The sequence below is a fragment of the Diceros bicornis genome, chromosome 11, assembly GCF_020826845.1.
Source record: "Diceros bicornis minor isolate mBicDic1 chromosome 11, mDicBic1.mat.cur, whole genome shotgun sequence".
In the NCBI taxonomy this organism is placed as follows: domain Eukaryota; kingdom Metazoa; phylum Chordata; class Mammalia; order Perissodactyla; family Rhinocerotidae; genus Diceros; species Diceros bicornis.
Window position 1 is genome coordinate 62,239,136 of NC_080750.1, and position 17,716 is coordinate 62,256,851.

Below are 17,716 nucleotides of genomic sequence, written 5' to 3' on the forward strand. Positions count from 1 at the left end.
ACTCTTAATCTACTCTATTCCACAAACGCATACGGACCAAATGAGTCCACAACAGCAAACACTAAAAAAAGAAGAAAAGAAAAGGCCCTGTTTTTTTTTTATGGTGGTAGACAAGATAGTGTAGGGGAGAAAGACATATCCTCCACCCACTCTGGGTCCTTCTGGCTGGGCTATGAATTAAATTGACATGAGATAGAGTAACAGCAGAAAATCAAACAAAGCTTTGTAACATGTATACATGGGAGAGACTCAGGAAAACTGAGCAACTCCCATCTGGCCAAGGTTGTCATCTAAAATAACATCTTCAGCTAAAGACAAAGGAGGATGTTGAGGGTAGTGGTTTGGGACTTCAAAGGGGAGGAAGGCAATTCACATGGAGATGGAAAAGCAAATGTTTGGTAAACAGAACTTTAATAATGATAGGCTTAGCAAGGACCCTCCCAGGCTATCGATACCCAGAGTTATCTACAGTGATATCCTGCCCTGGGGAGAGGCCTTCTATCTGAAATTTCTTTTAGGCTGTTAGTGCAGGGTGTCAAAGTTTCTTTGAGAGTCTTTTGTTCTTGAAAATAATCAAGGGAAAGAGACATATTTTGAGGTAGCCAATTTTGATCCCCCACAATAGGAACCACCGGTACTACTTACTCTTCCCACCTGAACAGGACACTCTCAGGATAGATGTAGATGATGGCAGGAGTGATGTTAACAGCATTGAAACATGATGTGGCTATGTATATAATCACATTTGTCCTTTTCTTAGAAGAGCCAAAATAGTCTAGATCAGTCTTAGGATGTAATCTGCACAGAATGCGTGCTTTGCCCATCACAGCAGCAGTGTTTGTTTAAAGCTCCAAACTTTGATAGTGTTCCCTACCAGGAGTTTGTGCATCAGGAGCAAATCTATTCTTCCTCTCCCTGTCATATTAGAAGAACGACTTTTCTCCCATTGGTTTAATTCCTCCTAAAACCTATTGAAGAAAGAAAGGGGCTAAATCATTATTAACTTGAATGATTTATCTTGCTTATGATGATTAAATTTAATAATATTTAAGAATCAAAATATTTTATGGCCTTGTCAAACCAAATAGTACAAAATTTCTCTATATGTGCATTGTAAACTATAACATACTCCATATTTAAACTTAAATGTTTTCGGGCCGGCCCCGTGGCTTAGCGGTTAAGTGTACACACTCCGCTGCTGGCGGCCCGGGTTCGGATCCCGGGCGTGCACTGATGCACCTCTTGTCCAGCCATGCTGAGGCCGCGTCCCACATACAGCAATTAGAAGGATGTGCAGCTATGACATACAACTATCTACTGGGGCTTTGGGGGAAAATAAATAAATAAATAAAATTAAAAAAATAAATAAATAAACTTAAATGTTTTCAATAAAAATTTTACTTTATTATTTCCAATGTTAAATAACGAGTGTTCCTTAGGAGGTTCCCAAGTAGAAAAAGTTAGACAATCCAATAGAAAAATGGATGAAAGTCTTGAACAGGTACATCACAAATAAGGATATCTAAATGGTCAACAAACATGTGAAAAAGTGCTCAGCTTCATTAGTCTTCAGTGAAGTGCAAATTAAATCACCATATGCCATCACTATATACCCTCTAGAATGGAAAAAAAAAGGCAGAAAATACTAGTTGTGGAAAAGGATGGAGAGCAACAAGAACTCTCAGGCACTGTGGGTGGGAACATAAATTGATATGACCAGTTTGGAAGACAATTCGGCAATATCTACTAAAACTGAAAGTATGCATGGCCTAGGACTAGCAATTCCACTTCTGGGTATATACTCACAGAAATACTTGCATATAAGCCTCAAAAACCATGTACAAGAATGTTTATCACAGCACTATTTAAAAGAGCCAAAACTGGAAACTATACAAATGACCATCTACACTAGAATATTTAAATAAATTGTGGTATATTCCCCAATGTAATACTCTGCAACATTGAGAATGAATAAACTACAATTACCTCAAACAATATGAATAAATGTCATAAAAATAATTTAGCTTAAAAGAAGTCAGACACAAAGGAGTACCTACAGTATGATTCCATTTATATAAATTTCAAAACCAGGTACCAAGATTTATGCTACTTAAAAGTCAGGCTAGGGGGCTGGCCTGGTGGTGTAGCAGTTAAGTTCGTGCATTCCACTTTGGTGGCCTGGGATTCACCAGTTCGGATCCTGGGCGCAGACCTACTCACCACTCACCAAGCCATGCTGAGACAGTGTCCCACATGGAAGAACTAGAGGGACCTACAACTAGGATATGCAACCATGTGCTGGGGCTTTGGGGAGAAGAAAGAAAAAGAGGAAGATTGGCAACAGATGTTAGCTCAGGGCCAATCTTGCTCAAAAAAAAAAAAAATGTGTGATCAAGTTATTTAAAAAAACAAGTCAGGCTAAGGATTATCCTTTGTGGAGTAGTGACCGGTAGTGACTGGGATATTGTAATATTCTTTTTTTCATCTGGGTGCAGGTTCTTCAGGTGTGTTAAATTTGTGAAAATCATGTTCACTTATGATTTGTACACTTCTCTGATTGCATGGCATACTTCAAAAAAAAGTTTTTAGGAACTTTTAATAAGGAATAAATTAGCAAAAAGAAAAATACTGAAGACAAGAATTTATCTAAAAGATTGTATCCATAGGAGAGACAATGAATGCCTCTAAATAAAGAGAAACACAGCAGGCACAGAAACACCGATTGGCTAAAGCCATTGTTTTAATGGAATGGTGCAACTGAGAAGGATCTGGGTCCCCAGAGGAAATCAGCAGGAACCTCAGATACTCACAACTATTTCCCAACCAGTATGGGTAAGTCCTTTCTTTTAATGCAACACAGAGTTACAGCATCACAAAGAATATTATATTCATTTTTTCCACACGATCTCTTGCAAACACCTTTCATTCGCCAGCATGTAGAAAAGAATCTTCTTATGTACAAATTCATTCCACTTCTAACTGCCAACAGAAACAAAGGTAAATGCACGGTGTCCTGCAGGATCATGCTGCCGTGGATAAATTAGATTGAAGGCTATACTTTATAACTTGTTAATGGCAAATTGAATAGGATCAAAACATCCCAGTCATGTTATGGCTAGATGCTCCTTTTTCGTTTGCTCTTAAGTTATTTTCCGGAGACCCTATTATAGGTCATCAGTTCCCATGGCCCCACTTACACAAATCCCTAATCAACTACGTGCAGGTAACAGAGCCCAGCAGATGCAGCTTGGGACTATTTGCTATGGAAAGAACATTTAGACTCAGAGTAGTTCCAGGAGTCTGCAGAGGCCCCATACCAGGAGGCTTGCAGGGTCTGGGATAGCATCAAGGCAGTTTGAGATTATTGAAGTGTCAGCTTGAAGAAGGAAAAATCACTGACCTAGAATTACGGAAGCCCGTGCTTCTAGCACTGCATTCCCAATAACCTTCTGTGTGACTTTTAACCAAAAGCCCTACTACCTGCTTTGGCTGAATCACAGGGTACTTGAAAGCATCCCATGGGATAATGAGTGTGAAATGGTTTGAAATACCTGAAACACATATCTAAAACTATTGCTAGTCTTTTTCCTAACCTTAAGACCTGGGTGCCTCCGGAAGCTGAGGGCTGGGGGAGGAGAGGTAGGAAGGCAGTTTAAGAGAGTGAGAGTGGTTCCGAGTCACCCTACTAAATTGTCCACCTTCCTGTGCTAAGCCTTATCAGTCTCTCCACCCAGCTAGCCCATGGGACCATCTATTGGGCCTTTGTGGTGTGAGAATAATCAGTGTGGTATGACCAAAGGCTATTGGCAAGCAAATTTGCCTGATGTGTACCTGTTAGCCCTGGGGCGCCTCTCTGGGGACAAAGGACTCCAATGGAGACACAGTGCAAAGTGTGGTGCAGAGGGTAAAAGCTTTCTGCAGACCCCAGCAAACCACAAGGAAAACAGTTTTTGAGAACCTCCATTTTAGTGACTTAAGTGGACCTTTCTCAGTATTATCAAGTTGCTAGCTTCCATCCAGAGGATGTAAATTCCGACCCCACAAACCAATGTTCCATAGGATCCCATCACGCTGTGAGTTAATATATTTGAACAACTGATTCTGCTCAGCATCAAATTTGCCTTGGTTTCTAAATGTGTGAAAAATAATCTGGGAAAGTGACAGGAGTGCAAGTTCTGAGTCCTAAAGGAACGGCCTCCCTCCCACCCCCAAATCCCACTGTCCTCTAAAGGTCTCATGCTTTTGCTCTGCCCCACTTTTGCCAGTACCTTCAATCCAACTTTCCCCTCAAACTTCACAGACTCCCCAGACCCAAATCCAGAACCAATTTCTTCTCTAAAGAGAGACACCTCCTGTTATGTGTTCTTAGCATCTACTCTCCATTCCCTGGAACAGCCCAGAGCATCCATCTCTGCTCACATCCCTCCCTGTTTCAGCTTCCTTTGTCCAAGCCCTGCCTCCTTCTCACTCTCGCAGAACCTCACACCCTCTTTCCCTTCACTGTTCATAATTTCACAGGGAGGAGAATTCCATTTTACCTGGTGGAACATAGGAGAGCAAGACAAGGACCACAAGGACCAAGGGTAATCTCCTCATAGCTGAACCAATCAGCAAAGAGACAGCTGAGAGTCACTCTATATGTAGCTCTCAAGAGATGGGGAGCTACATGGCTAGTGAACCTTTTAAGAACAAGAACATCTGCTCGCTCCACTGAGCAGTCCAATGAACTAAAGGTCTGACTTTGAACGTAACACCTCATCATTAAAATACACTTCCCAAGTGCCACTTGCATGCTGGCAACTGAATTCACACTGTGTGAACAGCCCTATTCTAGGCCTTGGTAGGGTGCTTTGTAGATATCTTTGTATCTTCATTGTATCTCCATTTAACAAATGCCTATAGTGTGCAGAAAATTGTAAGGCTACCTTATATAGTTGATAAAGGGTTTTCAATCCTTGTTTCCAATCTCTCTCTCTCTCTCTCTCTCTCTCTCTCGCGTGCACACACACACACACACACACACACACACAGGTAGATATTATTCTCCCATTTTAAAAGCAAAGAAAGTGAGGCTCACGTGAAATAAATGACTTTCCCAAGTTCACACAGATTGTAAATATCAGCAACATAACTTACACACGTGTTTTCCTGACTCCTGTATACAGAAGAATTAAAGGATGGCCCGGCCCAGTTCTAGTGTAGCTGCAATCTACCTAGGGAAAAAAGAGCTTCACAAAGAGCGTGGGAAACCCCTATAACACCACCAACAAGAGTCTGGAGAGCACACTGAGTCTTACAGCTCCCCACTGAGCAGCTGCTGTGGGCAACGTGGCATAGACAAAGAATGTATGATAGAACTCTTGCTCTGAAGGGACTGAAGGTCAACGGTGCTTGACAGTTTACAAAGTGTTTTAAGCTTTACAAAAGCTCTGATATTGTATAAATAATGCGGAACCCAGAATCAGACAACCTGAGTTCTGATTTGGACTCAGCTTGATGAGCTTTCAATAAGGCTCTTGTTCACCTCTCTAAAAGGCAGTTTTCTCACTTCTAAAATACGTTGCGCGCCCTCAGCGCCACCTATCACAAAAGCTTGTTGTGAGGTCAAAGGAAGCAATTCTTGAGAAAAGTCCTTTATAAAATGTACAGTTACCAGGCTGCCAGACCATATAACAGAACAAGACATTTAAAAATAGAGCTGGTAGAGATAATGCTCCTCCAACCAGAGAGTGGAAGAGCCAGGACAGGAGCCAATTCTTTCCTCACTCTGTCGTGTGTTTTTTCCACCACATAAAACATATACATATAGTTTGTGATGTGATTGAGATTGCAGATCTGTAGAAGACTCATAAAAAACTGCAGAGCAAAAAATCAGTAAGTAGCGTAGAGTGGAAGACTTGAGTTTGGAGGACCCCAAAGCGAAATGATCAAGCCAGCATGAATGCTCTAAGGGACGGCCCCCTGAGGACCACCTTCTAACCTGGCACACTAGGTACGGCCACATTTGCATTCTTTCAGCCCGTCTGGCTCTGATCTCCTCTTCTCCAACCAACCTCCTCGGTCTCCAACACTACTGCTTCCAATGTGCCCTCCAGAACCCCAATTCCTTCTACTTTATATTTTCTCCCCAGCACACTCTTCCACTTCTGTGTCCCAGTGAAATGCTGAGCTCTCCTCTGAGGATACTGCTTCCTAGCAGCACTTGGTGATTGGAGGCTGTTCATCTGCTGAGGCTCCACACACCAAGGGACAGGCAAGCAGCATTTCACAATCTATTGACAGTCCCAAGCTATTTCCAGAACAATGTCAGATATGATCCTGATACCTCCTTTCCCTCATCCCACCCACATTGAATTGGTCATCAAATCTTACCATCATCAAATACCAAATTCTGCCTCCAACACATAGCTCACACCCATCCGTTTCTCTCCATCTCCACTACCACCACATTATTTAAGACATCACTGTCTGTCACTAAACTAATTAAATGGCCTCCTAACTGGTCTCCTAGATCATTTTTACATAGTTACCATTCATCCTTCATGCAGTAACCAAAATGGCCTTTATAAAACTGAAATTGGATCATGCATTTCCCCTATGTAAAACTTGTCACTGGCTTTCTATGGGGCTAAAGTAGAAACTGCTTATACGGAGGACAAGGTCCAGCCTGATCTGGCCCCTGGTTGCCTCTCCCAGCCCAAGTGCTCTCGTTCATCCACTCACTCACTGCATTCCAAGCCACTGGACTTTACTTTTCTCAAACATGCTCACCTCAAAGCTTTCACACATGCTATTCACACTTCCTGGAAATCTGCATCACCCCCTCCTAATCTTCACCTAACATTTACTCATTTAAAAGTGTGGTTTCAGCCTCTTCCACAGAATGAATTTTCCTGAAGGCTCTCCACCTAAATTATATTCCTCCTTGTTAATTTCTTTCATGGGACCCTTTTTCATCGCTAGCATATTAGAATTAGAATTGGAATATTAGAATTAGAATATTAAAATATTAGAATTCTATATTTGTCTTTATGTTTTTCTTGATTTAATATTTGCTTCCTCCACTTGACCATGAGCTCAGTAAGAGCATGGACTATCACATATAAATGACATCACATCAATTAAATCCAATTTTTTTTCTAGAACACTATACTAGTTTCCTCAGGCTGCCACAACAAAGTACTGCAAACTGGGTGGCTTAAACAACAGAAATGTATCATCTCACAGTTCTGGAGGCTAGATGTCTGAAATCAAGTTGTCTGCAGGACTGGTTCTTTCTGAGGGCTGTGAGAGAACGATCTGTTCCAGGCCTCTCTCCTAGCTTCTGTTAGCCTCAGGCATTCCATGGTTTACAAATGATGTTCTCCCTGTGTCTTCACATTTTCTTCCCTCTGTATGTGTCTGTGACTGTGTCCAATTTTGCCGTTCTTATAAAGACATAGTCATATTGGATTAGGACCCACCTTAATGACCTCATCTTAATTTGATCATCTGCAGAGACCCTATTTCCAAATAAGGTCACATTCACAGGTATGGAGGTTCAGATTTCAACATCTTTTGGGGGAACACAATTCAACCCATAACAAATATTAACCTTCCATCTTCCTGGGTAATATCCATGACCCAAATGACAACACATCACACAATTTTTTTTCTGGAACATTAATTGTTATTCTTTTTTCTTCCACCACACTACACAGGAGAAAAGCCATCCACTGACCTGCTTCTACTCCTGGGTTTTCTGAAAGGCACTGGAGAACATCATGCAATCCTGCAGGCAGGCTGAGTTTAGAAATTAAGTCATTCCTTTGACATATCCTAGTCAATCTCAGGTGCTATTTGATCTCACTACCCACCACAACCCATCCTACTCTCCGCAGGTTATTTTGCTTTCTATTTCAGAAAAAATAGAAGTTAGAGGGTTAGAGGTTAACCCCATAGTAAAACCACTCATATCACGAAATAGAACTTTGCAGCCACCCCAGAACCCTCTCCATATACACCCAACCCAATCATAACCCCCCCAAGTTATCACTAGCCTAACTTTTATTGTAATCATGTCTTTGAATTTCTTTATAGTTTTATCACCCAATAGTGCATTCTTTGTTGTGTGTGACGAAGATTAACCCTGAGCTAACATCTGTGGCCAATTCTCCTTTTTTTGCTGAGGAAGATTGGCCCTGGGCTAACATCTGTGCCCATCTTCCTCTACTTTATATGCGGGACGCCTGCCACAGCATGGCTTGATAAGTGGTGAGCAAGACCACGCCCGGGATGCGAACTTGCAAACCCTGGGCCACTGAAGCAGAGCACTTGAACTTACCCACTGTGCCACCAGGCCAGCTCCCAAATAGTACATTCTTACAAATTAAAATTTCATATTCCCATTTTTTTTTATATGTCTTTTTGGCCTCTTTTCATCTATGCATTCTCCATCCTGCTCTCTTACAATTTATCCATTGAAGAACCTAGGACACTTGACCTGCAGAGTTACCCACAACCTGGATTCTGCTAATTGCTACTCACTTATGGTGCAGTTTAACTCATACCTCTGTCCTCATATTTCTGGAAAACTGGCAGCTAAATCCAGAGGCTTGATCAGACTCAGGTTCCATCTCTTTAGCAAGACTGTAAGATTTCTTGAGGCTCACAATATCTGGCTGCCTCTCTTTTTTGTGCTTTCAATAATCATTGATACTCAATGCCTGGATCTCTTAATTCATCAAGGATTGCAAAAGGGTGATATTCTAATTGTCAATGGCACTTTTTTTACAGGAATAGAAAAAACAATTCTAAAATGTGTATGGAACCACAAAAGAGTCCAAGTAGCCGAAGCAATGCTGGGAAAGAACAAAGCCGGAGGAATCACACTTCCTGAGTCAAACTACATTACAAAGCTAGAGTGATCAAAACAGTATGGACCTGGCATAAAAATAAGCACATAGACTAATGGAACAGAATCAAGAGCCCAGAAATAAATGCATGTGTGCATGGTTAACTAACATTTTACAAGGGAGCCAAGAATATTCAATGGAGAAAAGACAGTCTCTTTGATAAATGGTGCTGGGAAAACTGGATAGTCATATGTGAAAGATGAAACTTACCTCTATCTTACACTACTCAGAAAAATTAACTCAAAATAGATTAAAGAATTAAATGTAAGACCTGAGATCATAAAAATCCTAGAAGAAAAAAGGAAAAAAAGCTTCTTCACCTGGGTTTTGGCAATGATTTTTTGGATATGACACCTAAAGCACAAGCAAAAAAATTAAAAACAAGTGAGACTACATCAAACTAAAAAGCTCTGCACAGCAACAGAAATGATCAACAAATGAAAAGGCAACCTACAGAATCGGAAAAAAAAATTTGCAAACTACACATATGATAAGGGGCTAATATCCAAAATATATAAGGAACTCATATAACTCAATAGCGAAAAAAAAAATCAAATAATCCAATTAAAATATGGGCAAAGGACCTGAATAGACACTGTTCCAAAGAAGATATTTAGATGGCCAGAAGGTATGTGAAAGGTGCTCAACATCACTAATCACTGGGAAAATGCAAATCAAAACCACAATGAGTTATCACTTCACACCTGTTAGGATGGATATTATCAAAAAGACAGGAGATAACAAATGCTGGTGAGGATGTGGAGGAAAGGGACTCCTCATACACTGCTGGTGGAATGTAAATTGGTATAGCTACTGTGGAAAACAGTATGGAGGTTCCTCAAAAACTTAAAAATAGAGCTACCATATGATCAAGCCATTTCACTTCTGGGTATATATCCAAAGGAAATGAAATTACCATCCTGAAGAGATATCTGCACTCTTATGTTCATTGCAGCATTATTTACAGTAGCCAAAACATAGAAACAACCTAAGTGTCCATCAACAGATGAATGGATAAGAAAATGTGGCATATATATACACAATGGAATACCATTCAGCCATAAAACATAAGGAGATCCTGCCATTTGGAATGACATGGATGGATCTCAAGACGTTATACCAAATGAAATAAGTCAGACAGAGAAAGATAAATACTATATGATCTTACTTATATGTGGAATATAAAAAACCAAATTCATAGAAACAGAGATCAGATTTGTGGTTGCCAGAGGCAGGGGTAGGAGGTGGAGGAAAAGTGGGTAAAGGCAATCAAAAGGTACAAACTTCCAGTCATAAGATAAATATGTCCTGGGCATGTAATGTACAACATGATAAATATAGCTAACAATACTTTTTCGTATATTTGAAATTTGCTAAGAGAATAGATCTTAAAAGCTTTCATCACAAGGGAAAAAAATTGTAACTATGTCAGGTGATGGATGTTATCTAAACTTATTGTGCTAATCATTTTGCAATACTTACATATGTCAAATCAATATATTACACACTTTAAACTTGTACAATGCTATATGTCAATTATATCTCAATAAAACTGAGGGAAAAATCTAAGCAGTAAGCAGATTAACCAAAATTTCTCAGGATGATCAGATATTTGATTTAGAGAATGTTAAAGATGACCTTAGATCTCAACCTTCCCAGTCTCTTTATTTTGGATACTGAGAGCAACTGTCAAGGTCACACAGATGATCATGGGAGAGGTAGATCTACATCTCAGAACTCTGCACTCCCAGAGCTGATATCTTTTTTCCCAGCTTTGTTGAGGTATGATTGACAAATAAATATTGTATATATTTAAGGTATACAACGTGATGTTTTGATATACAGGTACATTGGGAAATGATTCTCTCACTCAAGCTAATTAACCTACCCATAACCTCACTTATTTGCCTTTTTTTATGGTGAGCTATCTTTTATATATACTCTGCCTTCCCTAGGTGTTCTAGAGTTCTCTCCAGTCTTATGTTTGTCATGATATGGTGCATCTACACATACAAACGTGCAATGACAATCTCTGAAGCATGAGGTTTTACATGGACGGTGTATTGAAATATTGACACAAGAGTCAGAGGAAATGGGTGTAGCAGAGGAGAGTCTTTTGTCCTAAGGTAAGATTTTACCAATCCCCAAAATCTGAGAATCTCTTGTGAGGCTCTCAATGTCTACAATGCATAAGGAAATCTTATGATAATCTTAAAATAATCTTCAAGTTTAATCACTATCTTTTTATAGGGTTTTTTACTAAACATGAAATAGAATTACTATCTTCCTTCTTGGTCTCCTAGGCCCCTTCTCTTTCCACTCATCCTTTATACTACAACGTTCCCCAGATCTCTCCTTAGCACTCTCCTTTGTTCACTTTGCAGACTCCTCATGGATGATTATATCTGTACTCATAGCTTGAAATCTGATGAACACTACATGAATGTAGTAATCAGGGTTCTACAACTGGACAGTTGATCACTCACGGAAAAAAATTCCACAATAAAGCAGATTAATACCTCTATCACATGAGAGAACTGCCTAGAGCTGCGTGACAACCCGTCTGTCTTCCTAGTCTGCACTATCTGCCAAATGCCACTCTAACTGTCTCAAAATTCCTGCACTTTCCTCAGACTTTGCACCTCACCATCTCCACCTTCCCATTCAGCTGGCAACAGAGCCTCCCACATCTCAAAATCCTACCATCAGATCGACACACTCACCTCAGCCTGCACCCTTCCTTTCCTCCTTCCTACATATTCCAATGGAAGAGGTTACTCCATCCAACAAAGGTCTAGGTCAACATTTTCAAACTGGAACATGCATACCCCTGAGGGTTAAAAATTTTTTCCAAGGAAATTGAGGACGGAAATAAGGAACCCCATTTCCTTGACATCCATATTTACTCTGCCTCGACATATCTGGAGTTGAGGCATCATACTGTTCTCCTTCCCAAATCTTCATTTTACAATAACCTTTCTCCTGCTTTATAAATGAAGAGCTTACCCAAAAGCACCCATCCCAAATCTTGCTCTGATGCAACAACTTAAGGTATAAAATCTCCTAGGCAACAGAATGACAATCCAAACTTTTGGTTTGGAGAGTTTCTTTAATCTAAGCCCAAATAGCTTTTGCCCCCATTGGTATGTTCCAAATTCAAGTATATTATAAATAAGGTGGCAAAATTAATGACAATTTTCATTTAACTACCTCATCTCTTTCATCCTTCACCTACTGAGAGTACACATGGGTCGTGAGAGGAGGCTCCATGAAAGTAAAGCATGGGAAGAAATACTGAAGGTGGCGATACCTTATTTCATCTAGGCAACAAAGTCATGGCAAGGCCCCATGCTTATATGTTTATATATCTTGGACTTATAATTCAGAAGTAAGAATCTGTGGCAGAGGCTATGAATTAACTTGTTTGATTGCATGGAAAAATCAAGTCAGCCCTTCTCTGACGGAAAGTAGGGCTGATTAAGCTGATTAGTTTGGTTAGTTTATATGGTGGATATTTTCTGGGAATTAAATGAGCTAAAGCCGTAATTTGAGTTTTAGTAAGATATATTTAAATCACATGATAAGATAAAAGCAGTTATCAAAAAAATTATATTGGCAAACATAGATAGAAATTAACAGTATTTTAATTTCCCAACACTATGAAAATAGAGGGTTAAATGAGAGGCCTCTAAGTAACTTAAAGCCTTCTTGGTAAACTCAGAAATTAATAAAGCAATAATTGTAAAACCTGGGAAATAAACACTTTCATAAGTCAGGTGTTTATAATTCTTTCATACTAGCAAAAGTGAAGAGGGACATAATGACTTGTTGACTGATGGAGCATTTTTAAAAATTGCTGTGATAGGTCACTAATGCTTTCTTAGCATATAACTCAGAATTCAAGGAATTGAGAGACAGTGTTATAAAAAAACTCCTTTCATTTCCATCTATTTAGTTTATAAATAAGCTTTCTTAATGAGTTGCATCTAAAAATCAGGGATAGAATTAATTATAAAGTCTTATTCTAGCAATAAGCAATATTTATCCAAAGATACACGAACCAATTGAAAAACATTATTTTATCCATCTCATTACAAATAAATTTCCAATCAAGTTTTACTTTCTAAATTGAATAATTACTTATCAAAATTGATTTTATGTTGTTTTGTTCAACTGAATACTAATAATAACGATAACTACCACTTGATCCAGAAAACATTTTTAATGCTAGACCCGCAAGACATGAAAACATATAAATTTCTATTTTATTGCAGAGAAATAAAATAGAACAATAAATCCTAGTTTTGCTTCAGTTCACCTTTCCTTTTCACAGGCAAATTTCTGAAAATAACTGTCTCTATTCACTATAGTTTTCTCCTGCCTCCTACCAATCTTTCTTCGTTCCCATTGAAGCTCCTTTGTTGATATTTTTCCCTTAAATGTTAGTATTCCCCAAGGTTTTGTCCAAGGCCTTGTTTTTAATCTCACTCAAGACCTTTTTCCCAAGGCGATGCCAACCACCCTTAACTTTTTCCCAACATCTTCCAAAATCATATCTCATACCCCACTTTCTCTCCCGAACGTCAGCCAGGAGCATCTGCCCACTGCCTATTGTGCACAGTGTGAAGAGCGTGGGTGTTAGTTAGATTACTCTGAGGGCAAGACTTGCCCCAAAACAAGGTGTGTGTCCTGAGGAAAACTACTTAACCTCTCTGCACTTCAATTTCCTCATTTGTAAAATGGAGACAATAGGATTTCTATATTTAGAAAGAATTATAAAGGATTAAGTAAGATAACGTCTTGGAGGCAAGGTGTAAGGCTCATTGTCAGTGCCCTCAGTGCTAGCTATTAGGATAACCAGAGTTTGGATACGGTCCAAAATAGAATTAATTTCTCCATTCGCAACTGCTGCTCCCTCATGCCCCGCATCAGTGAATAAACCAACACCTGCTCAATTATCCATGCTGGAAACCCAAATGCTGTTGTTCACGTTGCCCTTTTCCTCACTCTCCCCCATATTTAGTCAAAACCCAAGCCCTTCCCATTTCATTTCCTAAATTTCTCTGGACTTTGGCCACTTTGTGTTTTGTATTCCCACTGTACTATCCCTTAGCCTAAGCCACCACCTCTCTCCCTTAGATTACTGCAACAACCTCTAGCAAGTTTCCCCGACTCCACTCTTGACCTCCCCAATGCATTCTCCAGCCACAATGATCCTTCTAAAACATTTGAATACTTTGGTCCTTTGCCCAAAGCCTTCAATTGTGTCCCAGTGCCTACAGGATACAGCCAAATTCTTTCCTGAGTAAGATGAACAAGACCTTACCTGACCTTATCTCACCTCCTCCCACCCAAATATGCCACACCTTCTCCCTCTGAGTTCACACGTAAAGTGACTTCTGTCTGCAACTCCTTTTCTTCCTATCTTGACAACCACCACTTTGCTTGTCCAAAATTTACACCTTAAGACTCAACTTCAAGTATCGGCTTTGTGATGCTTTTTGAGATTCTCCTTCCCCTCCCAGGCTCCATCACCCACACCATTAGATGGTGTTCTTCTGTATTCCTAAGGCAGCCATGTAAACCTCTAAAAATGTACTTACCACATTATATTTTAATTTATTCTGTCCCTGTCATGTCTCTGCTCTTCATATTGCTGACACATGATATAAGCTCAAAAAATGTTTGTTGAAAAATGAATAGGTGGAAACTGTCTGTATCATCTTTGCAACTTTTTTATAAATCTAAAACTATTCTAAAATAAAAAGCTTATGTAAATAAAAAAATGAATGAACAATTATTATCTTTTTAAAACTTGAATAAGACTAACACTGGTGAAAAAAAATCAAATTTCTTTGAAAATAATTTTTACCTTAAATTATTACACTATATTCATATATATATAGGGAGAGAGAGAGCTGAATCCGTGGCTGTAAGGAACTTATTATCTAGTAAGAGAGATAAAATAAAAAGAAAATTATTCCTCCAGGCTTATATGGGGTTAGAGACTTTAAGGAAGGCATAATGCGGTATTTGTGGGACTCTGAATGATGAGGAGGCCATCAAGAAGGGAAGACAGAGGGTGATAAGGTGAAATTTTTCCCTACTGATAGCTACATTGTAGATGTGACTGAGAACTGAAATAGAAACCAAACTGACAAAACATATTCTGACCTCACAAAGCAGGTAACCGAGAGTGACATAAGCAAAATGGCAGAATAAGAGGTCCCCTGCTCTTATTCTCTCCCCAGAAACAATAATTTGGCAGACAGTCACAGACAAAAGTGCTTTTGTGGGAGCACTAGGATCCAGGTAGAAGATTGTGAAACCCCAGTGGATCCTAAGACCAAGGAGGGCTGTTTTGAGAAAGCAGGTCCAGGCCTAGTTGGCAGATTCACTGACTGTGGTCCCAACTATAGACCCCATCCCCCTGTGGTAGCCCCATTTGACTTTGGTCCTGCCACCAGCACCATCGCCAAGGGACCCAGAAAGAGTCATAGCTGTCCATGCCCCCAAGTAACAGGCCCTTCAACCTCAGTCCCAATTGTGGACCCTGAAGTAGCCCATAACCTAGCTCCAGTCCCTCTTTGCTGCTAGTTCTGACCTCATAGGCATCAGATGAGAGACACACCCATCCATGCCCCAAAGCAGACTCCCCAACCTCAGGATCTGACTGCAGATCCCGAAACAAGTTATGGCCCTGTAACAGCTCCAGCCTCTCACAGCAGTGGGCTGGGAACAATCCTGCTAGCCCAGGAACCCATCAGGACACACCTATCTGTGCTCTGGAAAATAGGCTCATATTCAGCCTGACTGTGGACCTTGAAGGAGCCCCATAACCTGGATCTAGTCACCCTCAGCCATGGTCCAGGAGTGGTCTTGCCCACCCAGGGACCCAGAAGGAAACACACCTGTCTGTGCTCCAGGAAGCAGGCCTACCAACATCAGTCCACCTGTAAATCCAGAAGTAGCCATTGACCAAGCTCCAGACCCACTTAGCTTGGTCTGGGGGCAGTCCTATCTACCCAGAAACCCAGCAGGAGGCATGCCAATCTGTGCCCCAGGAGATAAGCCAGCAGATTTTAGTCCCAGTTGTGGACCATGAAGCAACCCTGTAACTCAGTTCAGCCCCTCTCAGCCACGGTCCAAGGCAAATCCTTCCTACCCAGGGGCCCACCCAGTGACCTATCAGGAGCCCTCCCATCTGCACACTTGATAACAGGCCCACTGTCTGTGGACACTTGTCCCAGCACCAGCCCTACTGACTAAGGTCCTGCAGGCAGTCCTGTCTACCCAGGGACCAGACAGAATCCATGCTCATCCAAGCACCAGGTAACAGGCCTGCCAAACACAGACCCCACTACATACCCAATGGCTGCCATGTGACCTGGCTCCAACTCTGCTCAACTGTGACCCCGGAGACAATGTCATCAGTGCAGGGACCCAAAATGAGAAAGTCTTTACCTGACAAAACCAGTCTGTAAAGACTTGAAGAGGTATTTGTTCCTTCAAATACACAGACACAGACGCAAAGCTACATGGATCACAAAGAATCAGGCAAACATGACACCACCAAAGGACACTAATAAAGCTACAATAACTAACCCTAGAGAAATGAAGATCTGCAAATTGCCTGACAAAGAATTCAAAATAATCATCTTAAAGGAGCTCAATGAGATGTAAGAGAACACAGATAGACAATTAATTGAAAACATAAAACAAGGCATGAACAAAATGAGAAGTTTAATAAAGAAATAGAAACTATAAAAAAAGAACCTAACAGAACTGGAGCTGAAGAATACAATGACAGAAATGAAATATGTACTACCATATGATCAGTCAATCCCACTCCTAGGTATATAGCCAAAGGAAATAAAATCACTATTTTGAAAAGAGATCTGCACCCCCATGTTCATTGCAGCATCCTGCATGATAACAAAGACATGGAAAAAAACCTAAGTATCCAACGGTGGATGAATGGATAAAGAAAATACGGCATATATACACAATGGAATATTATTCAGTCATAAAAAAGAAGGAAATTCTGCCATTTACAATAAGATGAATGAACCTGAGACACATTATGCTAAGTAAAATAGGCCAGACACAGAAAGACAAATACTGTATGATCTCAGTTATATGTGGAATCCAAAATTGTTGGACCTATAGAAATAGAGAGTTGATTGTTGGTTGCCAGGGGGTGAGGGGTGGGGAAATGGGAAGATATTAGTCAAAGTGTACAAACTTTCAGTCATAAGATGAATAAGTTCTGAAAATAAAATGGTGAAAGTTCTGAAAATATTATGGTGACTATAGTTAATAATACTGTATTGTATACTTGAAATTTGCTAAAAGAGTAGATCTTAAATGTCACAGCACAAATATAAAATGGTAACTATGTGAGGTGATGGATGTGTTTACTAACCTTATTGTGGTATTCATTTCCCAATATATACGCAAAAGAAATCATCATGTTATGCACCTTAAACTTACACAATGTTGTAATTTACGTCTCAATAAAGCTGAGGGAAAAAAACAAAAGGAGAAGAAATAACAAGTGTTGATGAATGTGTGAAGAAAATAGACCCTTGTAAACTGTTGGTGGGAATGTGGATTGGTATAGCCATTGTGGAAAACAGTATGGAGCTTCCTCAAAAAATTAAAAATAAAACTACCACATGATCCAGCAATCCCACTTCCAGGTACATATCTAAAGGAAATGAAATCATTATCTTGAAGAGATATCTACACTCCCATACTCATTGCGGCATTATTCACAATAGTCTAGATATGGAAACAATCTAAGTGTCCATCAATGGATG

At 40.0% G+C, this 17,716-nt stretch overlaps 1 protein-coding gene across 1 annotated transcript; it reads right to left on the reverse strand.

Moving 5' to 3' along the window:
* Window positions 1–2,812: 2,812 nt before the first annotated feature.
* DEFB135 (defensin beta 135) lies at window positions 2,813–4,596 on the reverse strand. The gene is made up of 2 exons (XM_058549826.1): window positions 4,539–4,596; window positions 2,813–2,979 (listed from the first exon to the last, which is right to left on the reverse strand). Exons 1-2 carry the CDS (start codon window positions 4,594–4,596, stop codon window positions 2,813–2,815), a joined length of 225 nt encoding a protein of 74 aa, XP_058405809.1.
* Window positions 4,597–17,716: the final 13,120 nt, after the last annotated feature.